The sequence below is a fragment of the Schistocerca serialis genome, chromosome 1, assembly GCF_023864345.2.
Source record: "Schistocerca serialis cubense isolate TAMUIC-IGC-003099 chromosome 1, iqSchSeri2.2, whole genome shotgun sequence".
NCBI lineage: Eukaryota > Metazoa > Arthropoda > Insecta > Orthoptera > Acrididae > Schistocerca > Schistocerca serialis.
Genome location: NC_064638.1, coordinates 229,281,015 through 229,300,313, shown reverse-complemented (window position 1 = coordinate 229,300,313; position 19,299 = coordinate 229,281,015). Strand labels below are relative to the sequence as shown.

The following is a 19,299-nucleotide window of genomic DNA, read 5'->3' as shown; positions in this document are numbered from 1 at the left end:
TGAGCCTTGGCCTTCTTAGAAGATTATTCCATTCTTCCCTGTTTAGTGCCGAACTCCTCCAATTTTCCTTATGACCTCTCTCATACCTTCCTCCCATCTTAGCTTTGATCTTCCTTCAGGCACTGCACTGAATATTTTCATGTAATCATTCTGTGGTTTGCTGTCAGTACATGTCTTGCCCATTCCAGCCTTTTAATCTTAATGTGGCTGGCAAAGTCTGGTTCAGTACACAGATTATATAATTTATAGTTGAATCTCCTCCCCCAGACACCATTTTCTTCCACTGGCCCAAGAATTTGTCTTTAAGATGTTTCTTTCAAATACACCCAGTTGCCTTTCATCAAATCTTGCTGATGTCCATGTTCTGCACCCTGCACTGCATGTTAACACTGGCCTTACTAAAACTTTATACATTATAACATTAGTTTTCACAAAGAGCAACTTGGATTTCAGATGTTTTCTGAGGCCATGGTAGCACTTCAGAGCTGACATTGTTCTTGCAGTTTACTTCTGATCCAGTGTAAATGAAACTATACATATCAAAAACATGAACAAATTTCTATGGGTAGGGACTCATTTGGATAATTTTTTCTTAGTTACAGGCATACACTTAGTTTTTCCTTCATTTATCTGTTGGTTAATCTTTCTAGCAGCCCTTTCAAGACTTGTAAGGGCTTCTTTCATTGCTCTTGGCGTTCTTGCAATTATATCAATATCATCCGCACATGCCACGACCTGAACCGATTATACAGGATTGATGCCCACTGTAGTGTCCTGCAGTTGGCAGGAAAGAACTAACAGTCAATTTGAACACACTTTATTATAATTAAAGAAAAATGCCGTCTTGGCAGATACTAAGTGGTAAACTCAAGAATGAACAGAAAAACCCCACCACTCTTGTGGTGGCAAACCAGATAAGGAAACAAGACAGTGGAAGAAAATACTGACCAAAATGTACTGTGCAAAATACAATGTGCTACTACAGTGCTACGGCAAATGAATACAAAGTCTGGGCTGGCGTAAGTACTAGCCAGAACTGTTCCTAGTGGTTGGTAAATACTGCCAGTCTGACGGTCTAGGCATGATTATAAAGCCAGGTTGGCAGAGTGCTACATGAGTTATATGAGTTCCAATTGGTGGAACACTGTCACATGTTGTCTGGCGAAGTAGTTCCATGTGTATTTTGAAAGTTTGTTAGTGTTTCTGTCCACTCGCGATGTTTCTCTGCGCACTCCTGTAAGGGGGTCAGCAACCCATCTTGTGTGTCAGTTGTGTGGGCCCTCTAACAATAAGGGGCCAATACGACACCCACGTCTCTTATAACCTTTTCTAAGGCATCATTAAACAGAAGGCAGGAAGATGTGATCAACAGTAGATCTTCCCCAATTAAAACCACACTGATAGTCACCAACAGCTTGTTAAACGTAGTGTGTAAGTCTGTTAAAAAGGACATTATATGCTGTAGGTAACAGGCAAATTCTGCTGTAGTTACAGCACACCATTTTATAACCTTTCTTGTGTATTGGGTATATGATACCTATGCTCCAATCATCAGGTATAATTTCATCATCCAGATCTTAACTACAATCCTGTGGAAATGTTTAACAAACTCCTACCTTGCATTTTTAATGAGTTCTGCTTGTATTAGATGCATTCCTTGTGCCTTATTGTTCTTCAGATTCTTGATGGCTGCATCCACTTCCCCAGCAGTTGGTACTGGTTCTTTTGTTTCTGAGTTATTTGTGTTTATAGAGTGTAAGATTAATTTGTCTCACTGTACCATCATTCATCAGTTCATCAAAGGGTGGAGGCTATAGTCTACATATTGCTTCATCACTACTCAAAACTGAACCACGTGTGTTTCTACATAAATTCACCTGTGGTTCAAAATCCTTCAAGCTCTAATTTAACATCCAGTTAAAAGCTATTCTTTCATGCCCTCTCTTTTTCTTAGGGTATGGTTTACTTCATGCATTCTCCTGTAGGCTTCATTTTTAATTCTTGTTACTTGTGTTCACTCTTCATCAAACCAGCCATTGTAATCTACTGTTCCTAGACCTTAACCACTAATTTTTGTAAGGGTGTCTTTTAGGTTTTTCCATATTTCCTCAATACTCTCACTGTCAGGAAAGTGTGACAGGTCTTCCTTGAGTGAGTCAGAGAATCTTTGAGCAAACCTGGGCTTCTTGAGCTTATCAATATGAAAGTTTCTTGGATTAGATCCATGTACGTGCCTTGCGTTAGATATTTGACTTCTGATTGTTGCTATTACAAAGTAATGGTCAAGGTCAACATTAGCACCCTTATAACTTCTAACACCCATTAGACTGGACAGATGTCTTACATCTATTAGGAGATGGTCATTTTGGTTAAAATATTTCTACCCGGAGATTTCTATATCATTTTATGTATATCTTTGTGGTTAAAAGTTGTACTGTCCACTACCTTATTTCTTGAAGAGGCAGAGCGTACAAGTCTGATTCCATTGTCATTTGAGTTATCATGTAGGCTGTATTTTCCAGTGTTAGACTGACATTCATTTTCTTTTCATGTTTTAGCATTCATATCCCCAAACAATTATCGTGTAGTCTCCCCTAGGACATTCAGTGTATACTTCATTTAACTCATCATAAAAACCACCCTCTTCATCATTCTTCTCTTCAGAAGGGGCATGACCACATGTAAGACTATAGTTGAAAAATGCACGTATTACCCCTTTGACCCCCTTTGAAAGAAAACATAGATTTCAAAACAGTGAGCAGTAAGACTAATATTAGGTGTTCATCCGCAGTCATCATGTAGGTCCTCTTGAAGGAGTTAGGCATCTTAACATCTCCATCACAATAAATGTATTTGCTAATGAAATGTGTCATAAATAATCCATCGTAATTTGAGAAGAAAGTGATGTTCATACCTACAATACTGGAGGAAAAAATGACTTTTTATTGCCCATTATTAAAGCTTTCAGTGGCTCAGAAAAGAGTTCAGTATGCAAAACAAAATGTTTCATCAAGTGCCCAATAACATAAGATGTCTGACAGATAGGAAATCAAGTTTTAAATGTAACCCACAATCATTTCTCCTGGATGACTTCTTCTGTTCATGGACAAATGTCTATTCAAAAACTAGTATCCTAGGAAAAAGTGATTGTTTTTAATTGCAGTTGAATGAGTAGAACTAAAAAATAGTGTGTTCACTAGTGTTCACACTAATCAGGTATACCTATTCTGTAAACTGATTTGTTCCACATCGTTTTGATGAAAGAATCATTTGATGGTCTATGGAACATGTAACTGACTGACTGACTGCTCTTCAGATGCAGATGCTACATCACATACATCTACATCTACATCTACATCTACATTGATACTCCGCAAGCCACCCAACGGTGTGTGGCGGAGGGCACTTTACGTGCCACTGTCATTACCTCCCTTTCCTGTTCCAGTCGCGTATGGTTCGCGCGAAGAACGACTGTCTGAAAGCCTCCGTGCGCACTCTAATCTCTCTAATTTTACGCTCGAGATCTCCTCGGGAGGTATAAGTAGGGGGAAGCAATATATTCGATGCCTCATCCAGAAACGCACCCTCTCGAAACCTGGCGAGCAAGCTACACCGCGATGCAGAGCGCCTCTCTTGCAGAGTCTGCCACTTGAGTTTATTAAACATCTCCGTAACGCTATCACGATTACCAAATAACCCGGTGACGAAACACGCCGCTCTTCTTTGGATCTTCTCTATCTCCTCCGTCAACCCGACCTGGTACGGATCCCACACTGATGAGCAATACTCAAGTATAGGTCGAACGAGTGTTCTGTAAGCCACTTCCTTTGTTGATGGACATTTTCTAAGCACTCTCCCAATGAATCTCAACCTGGTACCCACCTTACCAACAATTAATTTTATATGATCATTCCACTTCAAATCGTTCCGCACGCATACTCCCAGATATTTTACAGACATAACTGCTACCAGTGTTTGTTCCGCTATCATATAATCATACAATAAAGGATCCTTCTTTCTATGTATTCGCAATACATTACATTTGTGTATGTTAAGGGTCAGTTGCCACTCCCTGCACCAAGTGCCTATCCGCTGCAGATCTTCCTGCATTTCGCTACAATTTTCTAATGCTGCAACTTCTCTGTAAACTACAGCATCATCCGCGAAAAGCCGCATGGAACTTCCGACACTATCTACTAAGTCATTTATATATATTGTGAAAAGCAATGGTCCCATAACACTCCCCTGTGGCACGCCAGAGGTTACTTTAACGTCTGTAGACGTCTCTCCATTGATAACAACATAGCTGTCAGTGCTGAATAGTCAACTTCCTTTAAGTATAAAAATAACTAAATAAATTCTACAAAGTTTATTTATTGAAGTATCAACAGAATTTCAGTCACATAATAAGGATAAGACATAGAAAGTCGTGTAGATGATCAAAACTTACTGCGTAGACCAGCAGTTGACAATTATCACAATCTAAAGCAGAGCAACACGATAAAATAATTGGGAAAAACGTAATATTATTTTATGTATGATGTGATGAATGGGAGCTATCTCTAAATGCAGAAAAATGTAAGTTGATGTGGATGAGTAGGAAGAATAAACCTGTAATGTGTGGATATAGTATTAGTAGTGCCCTGCTTGACACAGTGAAGTTGTTTAAATATTGGGCATAACATTGCAAAAGAGTATGAAATGGAACGAGCATGTGAGATTTGTGGTAGAGAAGGAAAATGTTGACTTCGGTTCATTGAGCTCATTTTAGGAAAGAGTGGTTCACCTGTAAAGGAGACCACATGTAGGATGCTAGTGTAACCTATTCTTGAGTACTGCTCGAGTGTGTGGTATCCATGCCTGGTCAGATTGAAGGAAGACATCGAAGGGGTTCAAACAACGATGCTTCAGTAATTGAAGTGAGAATCCCTGGAGGAAAGATGAAGTTCTTTTGGAGAAACATTATTGAGAAAATTTAGAGAACCTGCTTTTAAAGCTGACTCAAATGATTCCGCTGCCACCCACCCCACATACATTGCACTTAAGGACCATGACAATAAGATACAAGAAATTAGGGCCCATACGGAGGCATAGAGACCGTCATTTTTCCCTCACTCTGTCTGCGAATGGAACAGGAAAGGAAATGACTGGTAGTGATACAGTGCTTGTGGAGTATCTCTGTAGGTGTAGAGGTAGATGTCTGCATACACGTAACACTCCCCTACAAGCTGTTGAGTACTGGTGTGAATTGTTCTAATTTATAAATTGCTTGTTATTTTTCAGTGATAACTGGTGTAAATTTCAAGTCCTAATTTTTAAAAATAGAGAAGCTCTATTGTACTTTATCCTGTAACAGTCCTAACAGTAACAAGGACTCATGATTTCAGGAATATCTCTCAGATCTTGAGAAGAAATATGACAGGAAGGAGCTGAGCTATTTTGAACTGAATTTGGAAACCTGGAGACAGCTGTGGAGGGTTCTTGAAATGTCTGATATTATCCTGATAATTGTGGATATCCGATATGCTGTGAGTTTTGCTTTACGTTTGATAATGATTTGTTACCTTATGCTTTATCACATTCCTGTAATTGACTATACAGATTTGTGCTACTATATTTCTTCTTATTACAGGCATTAATGTTCCCACCATCACTGTACCATCATGTTCAGAAACTTGACAAAAGTATGATACTAGTACTGAACAAAATTGATCTGTGTCCTGCTCCTGTTGTAGCAGCATGGATGCATTATTTCAAAGAAAGGTATCCTTCTTTGCACATTTTGATATTTACATCTTTTCCAAGTTACAATATTCGTGGAAATCAAGAAAATAGAACAGGTAAGTAACATTTATTTGTAATACGTTAAATGAATTTCGTTGACCACTTAGAGTGGTTTAGCTGTTTGTCTTTTACATAAATTGTACAACAAACTTTACAGGATTACAGACACGCCGTAGACGTGGCAAACTACGTATGGCAGCAGAAGGTGCACAGAAACTCCTTGAGGCATGCAAAGACATTGTTAAAGATGAAGGTATTATTTTCACTCAGCATGTCAAAATGGTTTAAGATTTAAATATTTACAGAGCCAATGTTTTAATATTTAATAAGTGCTCACATTTTATATTAAACATATGGAAATGTTTTCCAATGTATAAAGGAAAGATCCTATAAAATGTACATCCGAACTTCAAAGACATAAAAATTGTTGCTTGCTGGACAGAATCAGGTGTGGGTATGAAAAGTAGGTAATACAAATGTTATCTTTTGTAATCGGAGGCTCTTCCATCTGCCAAAAGAGAAAGAATTGTTGGAGAAATAAAGTAAGAAAAGATCACCCGATGCTGTTGCTCAAGGGTGGGGGGGCGGGGGGGGCATACAAAGACAAAATGGAAGTGTCATTGATAAGGGAAAACAAATTACATTTCCTGTAACCCTTCTCTTTGTTTGGCAGATGAACCATCTTCTTGAATGACAGCTTTGATCACAGTGTCATTTTACAAGTGTATAATTTATTCAATGATTAAATGAATTTTAATGAGGAGAGGCAACCACACAATTACTGACAATTGATATGTGGCACATAGACACATTTAACAGCCAGAGACTTTTGAATTATCAAATCACCGTCTCCCAGACTGAAAATAAAACAAATATGTAACCACTGCGAACTAGTAAGTGAAGAGTACTCCACTCTTAACTTAGTATCACCCAGGTCTGTCAGGAAATATATTGAGTACAAATGAAGGTTAAGCATAATCACACCAAATCAGCCTAAGATTTTAATATTCTGCTGGAAACACCATCTTAGCCAGTGGAATTAATACTTTTTAATGGCGTGATGAATTCCGCCATCTGCTTAAGAGGTTGTTCGCTGGTTGACATGAAAATTGAACCCCCCAGAAAATATTGTTGAATGTCAATGTAACTTTGGAAAGTTGCACACCATTGGTGGATATGTAAATAATTTGAGTTGAAATTGAAGTAAACAGCCATCGCAGTTCATTAATGTTGTGTATGTTTAATGCTACCAGTAGACCTATTCTGTGTCGTTCGCTCGCTCTTCCAATCGGTTCAGTTAGTGAGTGCACTGAACAGTAAGGTTACCACAATCGAGCCTCCATGAAATTCCATAAGTGAGTTGTTTTGGCTCCTGAGGTACCCGGGCCATGTTGCCTTCTTTCCTCACACCAGCCAATCGAAAACAAGTGACTACAGCGGCAGACACATGATGATTGCGCACCTGGCACGGTGCACCACAGTGTGCACAGTGCCCCACATGCAAAGCGGCCAGCTGATACAACTACCAGACACACTATTTCCATTATTGATTTCAAAAAGTGTGTTTACAGAGAATATATAAGATATGAGTGGAAATGATGGAATAAAATGAGGAGGTTAGTACTTTCATATCCAAGTGACAGTGAAATGGCTTCGCATATTGTCATTGTCCGTCTTCATGCTATGTTTGAAACAAGGCCAGCAACCAGGATGCAGTAAGCACTTTATTATTGGCTGGTTTTGACCAGTGTGTCTGGCCTTCCTCAGAATGGCAAACTCTGTTAATTTGTAGCCATTAGGCCACAGCTGACATTTGGCTGACTCATGAATGCTGTGAAGGACATAGAGATGCTGTGCACTAGTATGCGACAGCATCATCAGCATCAGACCGTTTGAAGGAAGCCTCATTGTGGTCCCCATTTAAGTGACTGGTTGAATTGCACAATATCCAAATTTGTGGGATCTTTGGATGTGACAGTGGCCCCATGTTGGACTGTGTGAGAACATGAGAACAGGCATATTCATCATCAAGGTTCTGGTCAACCATGTCTGACCACCACAATAGAGTATCACTTTATTTTGCACTCCCTTCATATCAGCTCTTCCCATCTTGTGTCACCCTACACCATTAATCGGAAACTAGCAGCAGCTGGATTAGGGAATTGCCATCCCACATGTGGGCTGCCATTAACACCACAGCACTAACAGCTGCACCTGGAGTGCTACCATGACCAAGAAGCACCACAAACTGCTGATGAATGACGTTTCATTCTGTTCAGTGATGAATTGCAGTCCTGCAATACAGTGGATGACCATCGTTGACGAGTGTGGTGGTGACCTGGGAGAGGTCCCTTTCTTCCAGTGTTTTGGAGAACTGGAGGCGTGTTATTCCTGGCATTATGGTGTGGGGAGCCATTGGGTGTGATTTCAGGTCACAGCTGGTAGTGGTGGAGGGAACTCTGACAGCTCATTAGTATGAAACAAACATCTCATCTTCTAGTATAATTGTGCCATTTTTCAACAGGACAACAGTTGTCCACTCACAGTACACGACTATCAACTGTATACTTGATGTTGAGACACTCTCTTGTTCCAAGATTCCCAGATCTGTTCTAGATAGAATATGTATAGCACCAGATTGGACATTAACTCCATGTTAGTGCCAGTATCAGGGATATCAAGGACCAGTTACAATAGTTGTGCACCAGTTTGCCTCAGGACAAGATCCAAAGGCTTTTTGACATCTTTCATAATGGAATCAGTGTAGAGACCCAGGCCACAGAAGATGCAACACCGTACTGATAAATGGGCTCATACTGCGAAGTTCTTTGTAATTTTAACTTGGTTTTGTAATCACTGAAATAATGGCACATAGCCTCTCAACGCATAAAATTTCATTTCGTTTTCTTGTCCCATTAAGGGTACTTCATTTTTTACTCAAGCATTGTATTTTTGAAACTAATGTCTGCTGGTGGTGCATACAATTTCTGCACAAGTAAGTCTAATGCACTTTTATTTGCTTGTTCATTATTAGGTGCAGTGTTTGTTGCCACTGCTAGAAAGTAATCATTGAATTTGGTGGCCAGTGACTTGAAAGTGCACCATTTCTGCCAGAGCTATTTTCTGGGAGTTCAGTTTCATTTGCATCTCTGTTTTACTTTGTTTCTGGTCTAATAAATTTCCAAACAGGTTTTGCCTTGTTCTTGAATGTTGTATTTTTGAGTATAGTACATAGTTTTGCTGGAGGATTTTGCAATACTGGTTGTAATGGAGTTTCAAGCCTTGACTACTGTTTGTTCTCTGAATAATGTAGAACTGTCTCTCCCAAACACACGGCACTTTAACACCAGGAGTTATCCATCCCTTGTACATGTCTCTGTTCAATTTTGTCCTTATTTGCTTTAGGGGGAAACAAGACTCCAAAGTGCTGTAGAAATTAGTTTTAAGAGAGAATTAAATTTTCCAGTAATGGCATCTGCTTTATAAATGTCTCCTATGTGTTCTTCCCATAATTTCTCTCTAAATACCAAGTCATTGCTTATGATTCTGAGATATACTTCACTGATTTGGACCTAAATGGTCAGTAATTTTTATTGTTAACATTTGACCATCCTGGTCAGATAAACCATTGACTATTGGTTTTACAGTTAAATTAGTCTAGGTTGTTGGGGGCTAAAACAAATTGTCAGCAGCTGTTGCCCTATATCCACCGAGTATCATATGGAATTTTGCTGTGGACAAATCCAGAGCTGGAAGTCAACAACTATAGGTGCCCTCATTCAGTACCAACTGGTAGAAAATCAGCATTATATATACCACAAACAGTGACTCTCAGGTTAAGTTTACACAACTTATTAAAATTGTTTCTAGCTTCTTTATGAAGCATATGATACTTTCTGCTCGTAAACTCCCAATATTACAAGCTGCTTATTTTCTTATCCACAGTTGTAGCATGTGTATGAGAAAGGTGTTCAACACATTTGTTAAGGTGAAGGGTCTGGGATGTAACTCAATTTTTGGTATATTTAGTCGCTCCTCCTTTTTTCTTATTGATTCTGTAGTAGTATGGTATTAGCTTGTAGCCATCCAGATGAGTGAATGTACTTAATACTAAAAAGATGGGTGGTAAATCAAAAATTAGTTAAGTCTTAATGCTGTTACATGTGTCTATGTGACACATGACAGTAAGTTATAGATGAATGGTTGCATTTCCCATAGATGGCATGATGACTAAGTTGGTATGTATTGGACCCCCAAATCCAATGATTAGGTACATTGATTACAAAAAGTCTTGGGAAATTTTCTGATACTTAATATGTCATTGGTCTCTGACTGTGGCTTATGTGTATGATAAACTCAAGCAGCACTATGACTATAGACAGTTTTAATTGTATATCCTTTTGTACCTGGATACATAAATTAGTCCTTTGATTGGAATAACTTCAGTACGTACAAGAAGCTAAAGAACCACACCTAATGAAGCATATTGTTTTAAGACCAATCTTGGGCTTGTGACCGTATTATTTTCACAGCTAAATATTAAAATTTTAGAAGTAACAGACGAACAATGTAGGAAAAGACAGATTGCTACTTACTGTAAAGAGGACATGTTAAGTTGCAGACAAGCTCAATTAATTGTGCCTTTCTGCAACATAACATTTCTTCTTTACAGTAAGTAGCAATCTGTCTTTTCATACATTGTTGATATTCCTACCTGGTGCTTCCATTGCTGAAGTAACAGATGAATAATTTACAAGTAAAGATAACAACTCATCAAATAGTAGAGTCATTCAGCCTCAGATAGATACATATAAAAGAATTAGCTTTTGTGTGTCTCCTGTTTTTGAGCAAGAGTGTGCGCGCACCTGATAGTTTGGGGCATAAGTTCATAGTGTTTTTGTTTTGCGTATTTGTATTCTGGGTGCAGTGGCTTTATTTATTGATTGCCATTTCTTATTTATAGTCCACTGTTGCTGTTTGAGCTACATATTGTCATTTGGAGATAGTGAGTGGAGCTGTGGACACTAGACAGTGGAATGCCAAGTGGAGAAATCGGAACATTTTCAACATATTCTTTTGTTTGAGTTCAATAGAGGGAGGCAGCCAGAAACATTTGTGCCATGTACGGAGGTAATGGCATTGGATAGAGCACAGAAGTAAAATGTTTTTCTTGTTTTAAGGAGGATTGTTGTGACATTAGTGACTCCACATTTAGAAGGATCTTCGAGATTTGTCACACCATTGTGTGACTTGTGCATGCACAGGGGAAGATTCAAGTATTGTATTATAGGTGCCACATCAGCAGATGGCCATTTATGCATCTCTGCTTCATCGTCATCAATTGGCTTAACAACAACACTGACCATTCATGTCCTGTGTCATTACAGGTGATGAGAAATGGTGTCTTTATGCTAACAAGAGGAAAAGAAAGGAATGGTTGAGCCCAAACAAAGCAGCAACTTCCTGTACAATGACTTGTGCATATTCACAAAAGATAAAGTTACGCATCTGGTGAAACGGTGACAATGTGGTGTACTATGAATTGCTTCCCTGAGGCGTAACCATGATGTTGATATTTGTTGTCAACAATCGAGATGTCTTGCAGACACAGTCCAAGAATATTGACAAGGAAGACCATGTAAAGTGATGCTACTCCATGATACATGATAATGCCCGCCCGCATTCTGCTAGACTGAGAAAGAACACAATACAGAAGTTGGGTTAGGAAGTCATTCTGCACCCACTTTATCACCCTCAGATTTTCACCTCTTCCACAGTCTATCAAAGAGCCTTCAGGGCCTTCCTTTCCTGATGAAAATGCACTCCAAACATGGCTCGACAGGTTCTTCACCTCAGCAGTCCACAGATTTCTACAGTTGCGGAATTGAAAAGTTACCCCAGCATTGGCAGACTGTTGTAAATAGTGAAGGAGAATATATCACTGATCACTGAAGTTATGTGTTATGTGTGTTGGTTGTGTTTATGAAACTTACGGAAAACGATACGAACATATGTGCCAACCCAATACATTGTGCCAGCCAAATACACAGTCAGTGCTGCAGGCTGACACACACACACACACACACACACACACACACACACACACACACCATTGTGCTGGCCAAACAAACAATACTGGGACTGCAGGTGGACTGTGGAGAAGGATTGAATTTGGTGTAGTGGGAGAGGGAGGAGGGATTGGGAAGGTGTGGGTGACAGCTTGGAGAGAGGCAGCAGGTATGCAAGATACAAATGTGGGAGGGAGAGGTAGCTGGTGCACAGGACAGAAATGAGAGACATGGGCACCACGGCCTCTGAGTTCGTACAGCACACATTGATGATGCTGTGAGTGAGTGGATTGGGAGCGGGGTGACAGAAGAGAGGAAGAACTAGAGGGAGAGGGTATGGGGCAGGAGATTAGCAGATATTGAGGCCAGAAGGATTATGATAATGAAGGATGACTTGCAAGGATGACTTGCATCTACATAGTTAGAAAAGTTGGTGCTGGGGGGAAGGATCCAAATGCCACAGGCTGTGAAGCAGCCATTGTAATCAAGCATGCTGCACTCAGCAGTGTGTTTTACTATTAGGTGGCCAACTCTGCTCGTTGCTACAATTTGGCAGTGGCCATTCATTCAAGTGGTCTTGACCACAAAAAAAGCTGTACAGAAATTGCAGGAGAGCAAGCGCATGACATGACTACTTTCACAGGTTCTCGTGCCGAGATGGGATAGGATAATCCTGTGATGGGACCAGAATAGAATGTGCTGGTAGGTCTTGCAGTTGGGTCTCCCAAAGGGGTCTGACTCATGACATGTGATTGAGAGTGTGAGTGGCATTGGGATGGACCAGTACATTGGGTTAGTTGAGTGGACAGGAGAATACCACTTTAAAATGGGTGGGTAGGAGTATGGGTGGCATGTCCTTCATTTCTGGGCTCGCTGATAGATACTCAAAGACCTGGCAAAAGACATGGTTAAATTGCTCCACTGCGTGTTGATATTGGAGGGGGGGCAGCAGGGTGGTCATTTGCAGCTTGTTCTTAGGGTGACGGGAGGATTAGGGGTGTTTGGAGACATGGCGTGGGAAATCTGTTTGCAGAATAAGTTTGGGGGATAGTGCCTGCCTGTAAAGGCCTTTGTGAGACCTTCAGGCTACCGGGAAAGGGAATTATTTTTTTGTCACTCCAAACAAACCATCCACAGTTGGCCAGACTATATGGGAGTGAATTTTTGTTATAGAAGGGATTATGGCTGTTGGCATTTTTGATGACTAGTGTGGACAGAAATATGGATGGAGCCATGAGAGAGGTGGAGGTCAATGTCCAGGAAGGTTGCTCATTTAGCTGAGAAGGTCCAGTTGAAGTGAATGGGAGCAGTGTTGAGGCTACAGAGAAAGAGATTATGGTATTTTGACCCTTGGTTCAGATAACGAAGGTACATTAGGAAGCTTCCCTCTAAATGGTTCATAAACAGGTTAGCATAGGAGGGTGCCATGCTGTTGCCCATGGGAGTGTGGCAGATTTGTTTGGATATCCCCCCTCAAAGGAAATGTAGTTAGGTGTGAGAATAGTCAGTAAGATGTATAAGGAATGAAAGGTCATATCAAAACACCTTCAGTCATCTAAATTCCCATTTTTATTTTATTTGTGCAACCAGTTTTGTATTATATTATGCCATCTTCAGGCCCCACGATCGATATGTAGGAAGAATTCCACCTTTTGTACAGAGGTGGGATTCTTCCTGCACTTTGGTCTGGGGACCTGAAGATGGCATAAGGTAATACTGAAACTGGTTGCACAAATAAAATAAAACTGGAAATTTAGGAAGTAGCTCATATCACTAAGAATTTAGTGAATTAAATAAGTACATCCACCAGTAAGTGTGTTCTGATTAATAAAAACACACATGAATTAAATTAAAATCATGAATTAAAAGGCCATAATGTTGCAGAGTTGAAGAGCAAATGAAGAGACATGAATATGAAGTAATGGGAAAACACTAGATCTTGCAGTAGGTGGTGAAAAAGGGGGGGGGGCATAGAACAAAGAACATATTCAAGACCAAGATAGTGGGGCTCATTGTCTGGTGACAGAATACAAACTTGACAAAAATCCCAAATAAAACAAGATGTGAGATTTTGGGGGAAAGAATTTGAACAGGAGTTTAAAATACACCAGCAACCAGAGCAGGCTAGAAATAATTGTAATAGTAATCATAATTAGTGTTACTTGGTGTTTGTAAGTAACTTGCTATCTGAACTGTGAATAGTTTTGTTCCCTCCAGCCACCTGGTGGAATATTTTCTACCGAAAGATTGTGTAATCTGTTTTTTTAGAGGTGTACAGAAAAAGGCAGTGAATGCATATAAGATACTTGTACAACTTGTTCCACAGTGCTGCTCCACTATTTGATATCCTTATGTAGAGAGGATGATAGACGCTGTCAAAGAAGATCCACAGCTAAGACTAAAAAGTTTTTATATGTCGTATGGATGATTAACAACAATTTGAAAAGGATAAATGCTGAGACTTGCTACACAGAGGAGATGTTTAGTGACAGACATACACGTTGAAAATTCCACTGTTAAATGCAGAGGAGAGAGTGAATAGGTGGAACGAATTCAATGAGGGCCTCTTCAAGGGGGAGGACTTACCTGATGACGTGATAGAATAAGAAACCAGAGTCAATAGGGAAGAGATGTTGTTGTTGTTGTTGTTGTTGTGGTCTTCAGTCCAGAGACTGGTTTGATGCAGCTCTCCATCTACTCTATCCTGTGCAAGCTTCTTCATCTCCCAGTACCTACTGCAACCTACATCCTTCTGAATCTGTTTATTGTATTCATCTCTTGGTCTCCCTCTACGATTTTTACCCTCCACACTGCCCTCCAATACTAAATTGGTGATCCCTTGATGCCTCAGAACATGTCCTACCAACCGAATCCTTCTTCTAGTCAAGTTGTGCTAAAAATTTCTTTTCTCCCCAATTCTATTCAATACCTCCTCATTAGTTATGTGATCTACCCATCTAATCTTCATCATTCGTCTTTAGTACCACATTTCGAAAGCTTCTATTCTCTTCTTGTCCAATCTATTTATCATTCATGTTTCACTTCCATACATGGCTACACTCCATACAAATACTTTCATAAACGACTTCCTGACACGTAAATCTATACATAATGTTAACAAATTCCTCTTCTTCAGAAACGCTTTCCTTGCCATTGCCAGTCTACATTTTATTTCCTCTCTACTTTGACCATCATCAGTTATTTTGCTCCCCAAATAGCAAAGCTCATTTACTACATGAAGTGTCTCATTTCCTAATCTAATTCCCTCAGCATCACCCGACTTAATTCAATTACATTCCATTATAATCGTTTTGCTTTTGTTGATGTTCATCTTATATGCTCCTTTCAAGACACTGTCCATTCCGTTCAACTGCTCTTCCAGGTCCTTTGCTGTCTCTGACAGAACTACGTCAGCGGCGAACCTCAAAGTTTTTATTTCTTCTCCATGGATTTTAATACCTACTCTGATTTTTTCTTTTGTTTCCTTTAATGCTTGCTCAATATACATATTGAATAACATTGGGGATAGGCTACAACCCTCTCTCACTCCAACCACTGCTTCCCTTTCATGCCCCTCGACTCTTATTTCTGCCATCCGGTTTCTGTACAAATTGTAAATAGCCTTTCGCTCCCTGTATTTTACTCACGCCACCTTCAGAATTTGAAAGAGAGTATTCCAGTCAACATTGTCAAAAGCTTCTCTAAGTCTACAAATGTTAGAAATGTAGGTTTGCCTTTCCTTAATCTATCTTCTTAGATAAGTTGTAGGGTCAGTATTGCCTCACATGTTCCAGTATTTCTACGGAATCCAAACTGATTTTCCCCGAGGTCGGCTTCTACCAGTTTTTCCATTCGTCTGTAAAGAATTCATGTTAGTATATTGGAGCCGTGACTTATTAAACTGATAGTTCGGTAACTTTCACATCTGTCAACACCTGCTTTCTTTGGGATTGGAATTATTATATTCTTCTTGAAGTCTGAGGATATTTTGCCTGTCTCATACATCTTGCTCATTAAATGGTAGAGTTTTGTCAGGCTGGCTCTCCCAATGCTGTCAGTAGTTCTGATGGAATGTTGTCTACTCCTGGGGTCTTGTTTCAACTTAGGTCTTTCAGTGCTCTGTCAAACTGTTCACGCAGTATCATATCTCCCATTTTATCTTCATCTACATGCTCTTCCATTTCCATAATATTGTCCTCAAGTACATTGTCCTCATATAGACCCTCTATATACTCCTTTCGCCATTCTGCTTTCCCTTCTTTGCTCATAACTGGGTTTCCATCTGAGCTCTTGATATTCATACTGGTGGTTCTCTTTTTTCCAAAGGTATCTTTAATTTTCCTGTAGGCAGTATCTATCTTACTCCCAGTGATGTATGCCTCTACATCCTTACATTTGTCCTCTAGCCATCCCTGCTTAGCTGTTTTACACTTCCTGTCAATCTCATTTTTGAGACATTTGTATTCCTTTTTGCCTGCTTCATTCATTTATTTTTATATTTTCTCCTTTCATCAATTAAATTCAGTATCTCTTCTGTTACCCAAGGATTTCTACTAGCCCTCGTCTTTTTACCTACTTGATCCTCTGCTGCCTTCACTATTTCATCCCTCAAAGCTACCCATTCTTCTTCTTCTGTATTTCTTTCCCCCATTCCTGTCAATCATTCCCTAATGCTCTCCCTGAAACTCTCTACAGCCTCTGGTTCTGTCAGTTTATCCAGATCCCATCTCCTTAATTTCCCACCTTTTTGCAGTTTCTTCAGTTTTACTCTATAGTCCATAACCAATAGATTGTGGCTAGAGTCCACATCTGCCCCTGGAAATGTCTTACAGTTTAAAACCTGGTTCCTAAATCTGTGTCTTACCATTATATAAGCCATCTGATACCTTCCAGTATCTCCAGGCCTCTTTGATGTATACAACCTCTTTTCATGATTCTTGAACCAAGTGTTAGCTATGATTAAGTTATGCTCTGTGCAAAATTCTACCATGCAACTGCCGCTTTCATTTCTTACCCCCATTCGATATTCCCCTACTACGTTTCCTACTCGTCCTTTTCCTACTATCGAATTCCAGTCACCCATGACTATTAAATTTTCGTCTCCCTTGACTATCTGAATAATTTCTTTTGTCTCATCATACATGTCATCAATCTCTTCGTGATCAGCAGAGCTAGTTGGCATATAAACTTCTACTACTGTGGTAGGCGTGGGCTTCGTGTCTATCGTGGCCACAATAATGTGTTCACTAGGGACGCGATAGTGGATCTAGTATTAGAATCAGAATTTAGAAGAGCTTTGGAAGACTTAAAATAAAATAAGGCAGAAGAGATTGATAACATACCATCAGAATTTCTAAGACCATTGTGAGAAGTGACAACAAAAGGATTATTCACATTGTTATGTAAAATGTATGAGACTGACGACATACCATCAGACTTTTGGAGAAACATCATCCTCACAGTTCCGAAGATTGCATGAGCTGACAAGTGCGAGAATTGCTGCAAAAGCAGCTTAATAGCTCATACATCCAAGTTGCTGACAAGAATAACACACAGAAGAATGGAAGAGAAAACTAAGGAACTGTTACATGGTGATGAGTTCGACTTTAGAAAAGGTGAAGGTACCAGAGAGGCAGTTCTGACATTGCGATTGGTAATGGAAGCAAGACTGAAGAAAAATCAAGACATGTTCAAAGGATTTGTTGACCTGGAAAAAGTGTCCAACAGTGTAAAATGGTCCAAGATATTTGAAATCCTGATAAAAATATGTTTAGCTATAGGGAATGATGGATGATATACAATAAGTACAAGAGCCAAGAGGGAACAGTAGGAGTGGAAGACAAAGAATGAAGCACATGGATTAAAAGGGATGTAAGTTTGGAATGTAGTCTTTTGCCCCTGCTGTTCAATCTATACATCGACGAAGCAGTGATGAAAATAAGAGAAATTCAAAAGTGGGATTAAAATTCAAGGTGAAAGGATTTTAATGTTAAGATTTGCTTATGGAAAAGGATTACTGTGTCTGTTAAATGGAATGAACAGTCTGATGAGTACAGAATATGGACTGAGAGTAAATTGAAGAAAGGCAAAAGTAAAGAGAAGTAACAGAAATGAGAAAGTGAGAAACTTAACATCATAATTCATGATCACAAGGTAGATGAAGTTAAGGAATTCTGCAACCTAGGTAGCAAAATAAGCCATGACGGATGTACCAAGAGGGACATAAAAAGTGGACTAGTAATGAAAAAAAGGGCATTCCTGGCCAGGAGAAGTCTACTAATGTCAAACAAAGGTTATGAGGAAGAAATTTCTGAAAAAGTACGTTTGGAGCACAGCATTTTATGGCACTGAGACATGGACCGCAGGAAAATTGGAACAGAGGAGAATCAAAGCATTTGAGGTGTGGTGAATCAAAGCATTTGAGATGTGGTGCTGTAGAAGAATGTTGAAAATTAGGTGGACTCATAAGCTAACGAATAAGGAGGTCCTCCGCAGAATCACCGAGGAAAGGAATACACCGAAAACGCTGACAGGAGGAAAAGACAGGATGATACAACATCTCCTAAGACATAGGGGAATAACTGGCATGGTACTAGAGGGAGCTGTAAAAACTATGTAGTTGTACAAAGTGTGGGATAGATCCAGCAAATAACTAAGGATGTAGGTTGCAAGTGCTGAGATGAAAAGGTTGGCACAGGAGAGGAGTTTGTGATGGGACGCATCAGACCAGTCTGATGACTAATGACTCAGAAAAAAATCATATTATTAGCTATCAGACAAATATTTCATCACACATGGTGAAAAGAAAAGGAAAGAGAACCACTCAGACATGTGCATAATTCCATAACTCGCACACGCATGGCCATTGTGGTCTCTGGGTACTAACAAGGGAACCTCCCTATCGCACCCCACCTCAGATTTAGTTATAAGTTGGCTCAGTGGATAGGCCTTGAAAAACTGAACACAGATCTATCGAGAAAACAGGAAGAAGTTGTGTGGAACTATGAAAAAAATAAGCAAAATATACAAACTGAGTAGTCCATGCGCAAAATAGGCAACATCAAGGAAAATGCGAGTTCAGGAACGCCGTGGTCTCGTGGTTAGCGTGAGCAGCTGTGGAACAAGAGGTCCTGGGTTCTAGTCTTCCCTTGAGTGAAGAGTTTAATTTTTCATTTTCAGACAATTATTATCTGTCACCAGTGTCGTATAGAATATATCAGACGTGTTTTCCAGCGGAGGAATCGGTTGACCTATGACCTTGCGATCAAATGTTTTCGGTTCCCATTGGAGAGGCACGTCCTTTCGTCTACTAATCGCACGGTTTTGCGATGCAATCGCAAAACTCAGACACTAAACTTATTACAGTGAACAGAGACGTCAATGAACGAACGGACAGATCATAACTTTGCGAAAATAAAGAAAATAAATTTTTTACTTGAGGGAAGAT

At 39.7% G+C, this 19,299-nt stretch overlaps 1 protein-coding gene across 1 annotated transcript in view; it reads left to right on the top strand.

Moving 5' to 3' along the window:
• Positions 1-19,299, top strand: part of LOC126466382 (guanine nucleotide-binding protein-like 1) — a 61,211-nt gene that overhangs the window by 11,792 nt on the left and 30,120 nt on the right. The window contains exons 4-6 of the mRNA XM_050096381.1: positions 5,388-5,528; positions 5,633-5,840; positions 5,942-6,037. Coding sequence (XP_049952338.1) covers positions 5,388-5,528; positions 5,633-5,840; positions 5,942-6,037 — 445 coding nt within the window. The remainder of the gene's footprint in view (positions 1-5,387; positions 5,529-5,632; positions 5,841-5,941; positions 6,038-19,299) is intronic.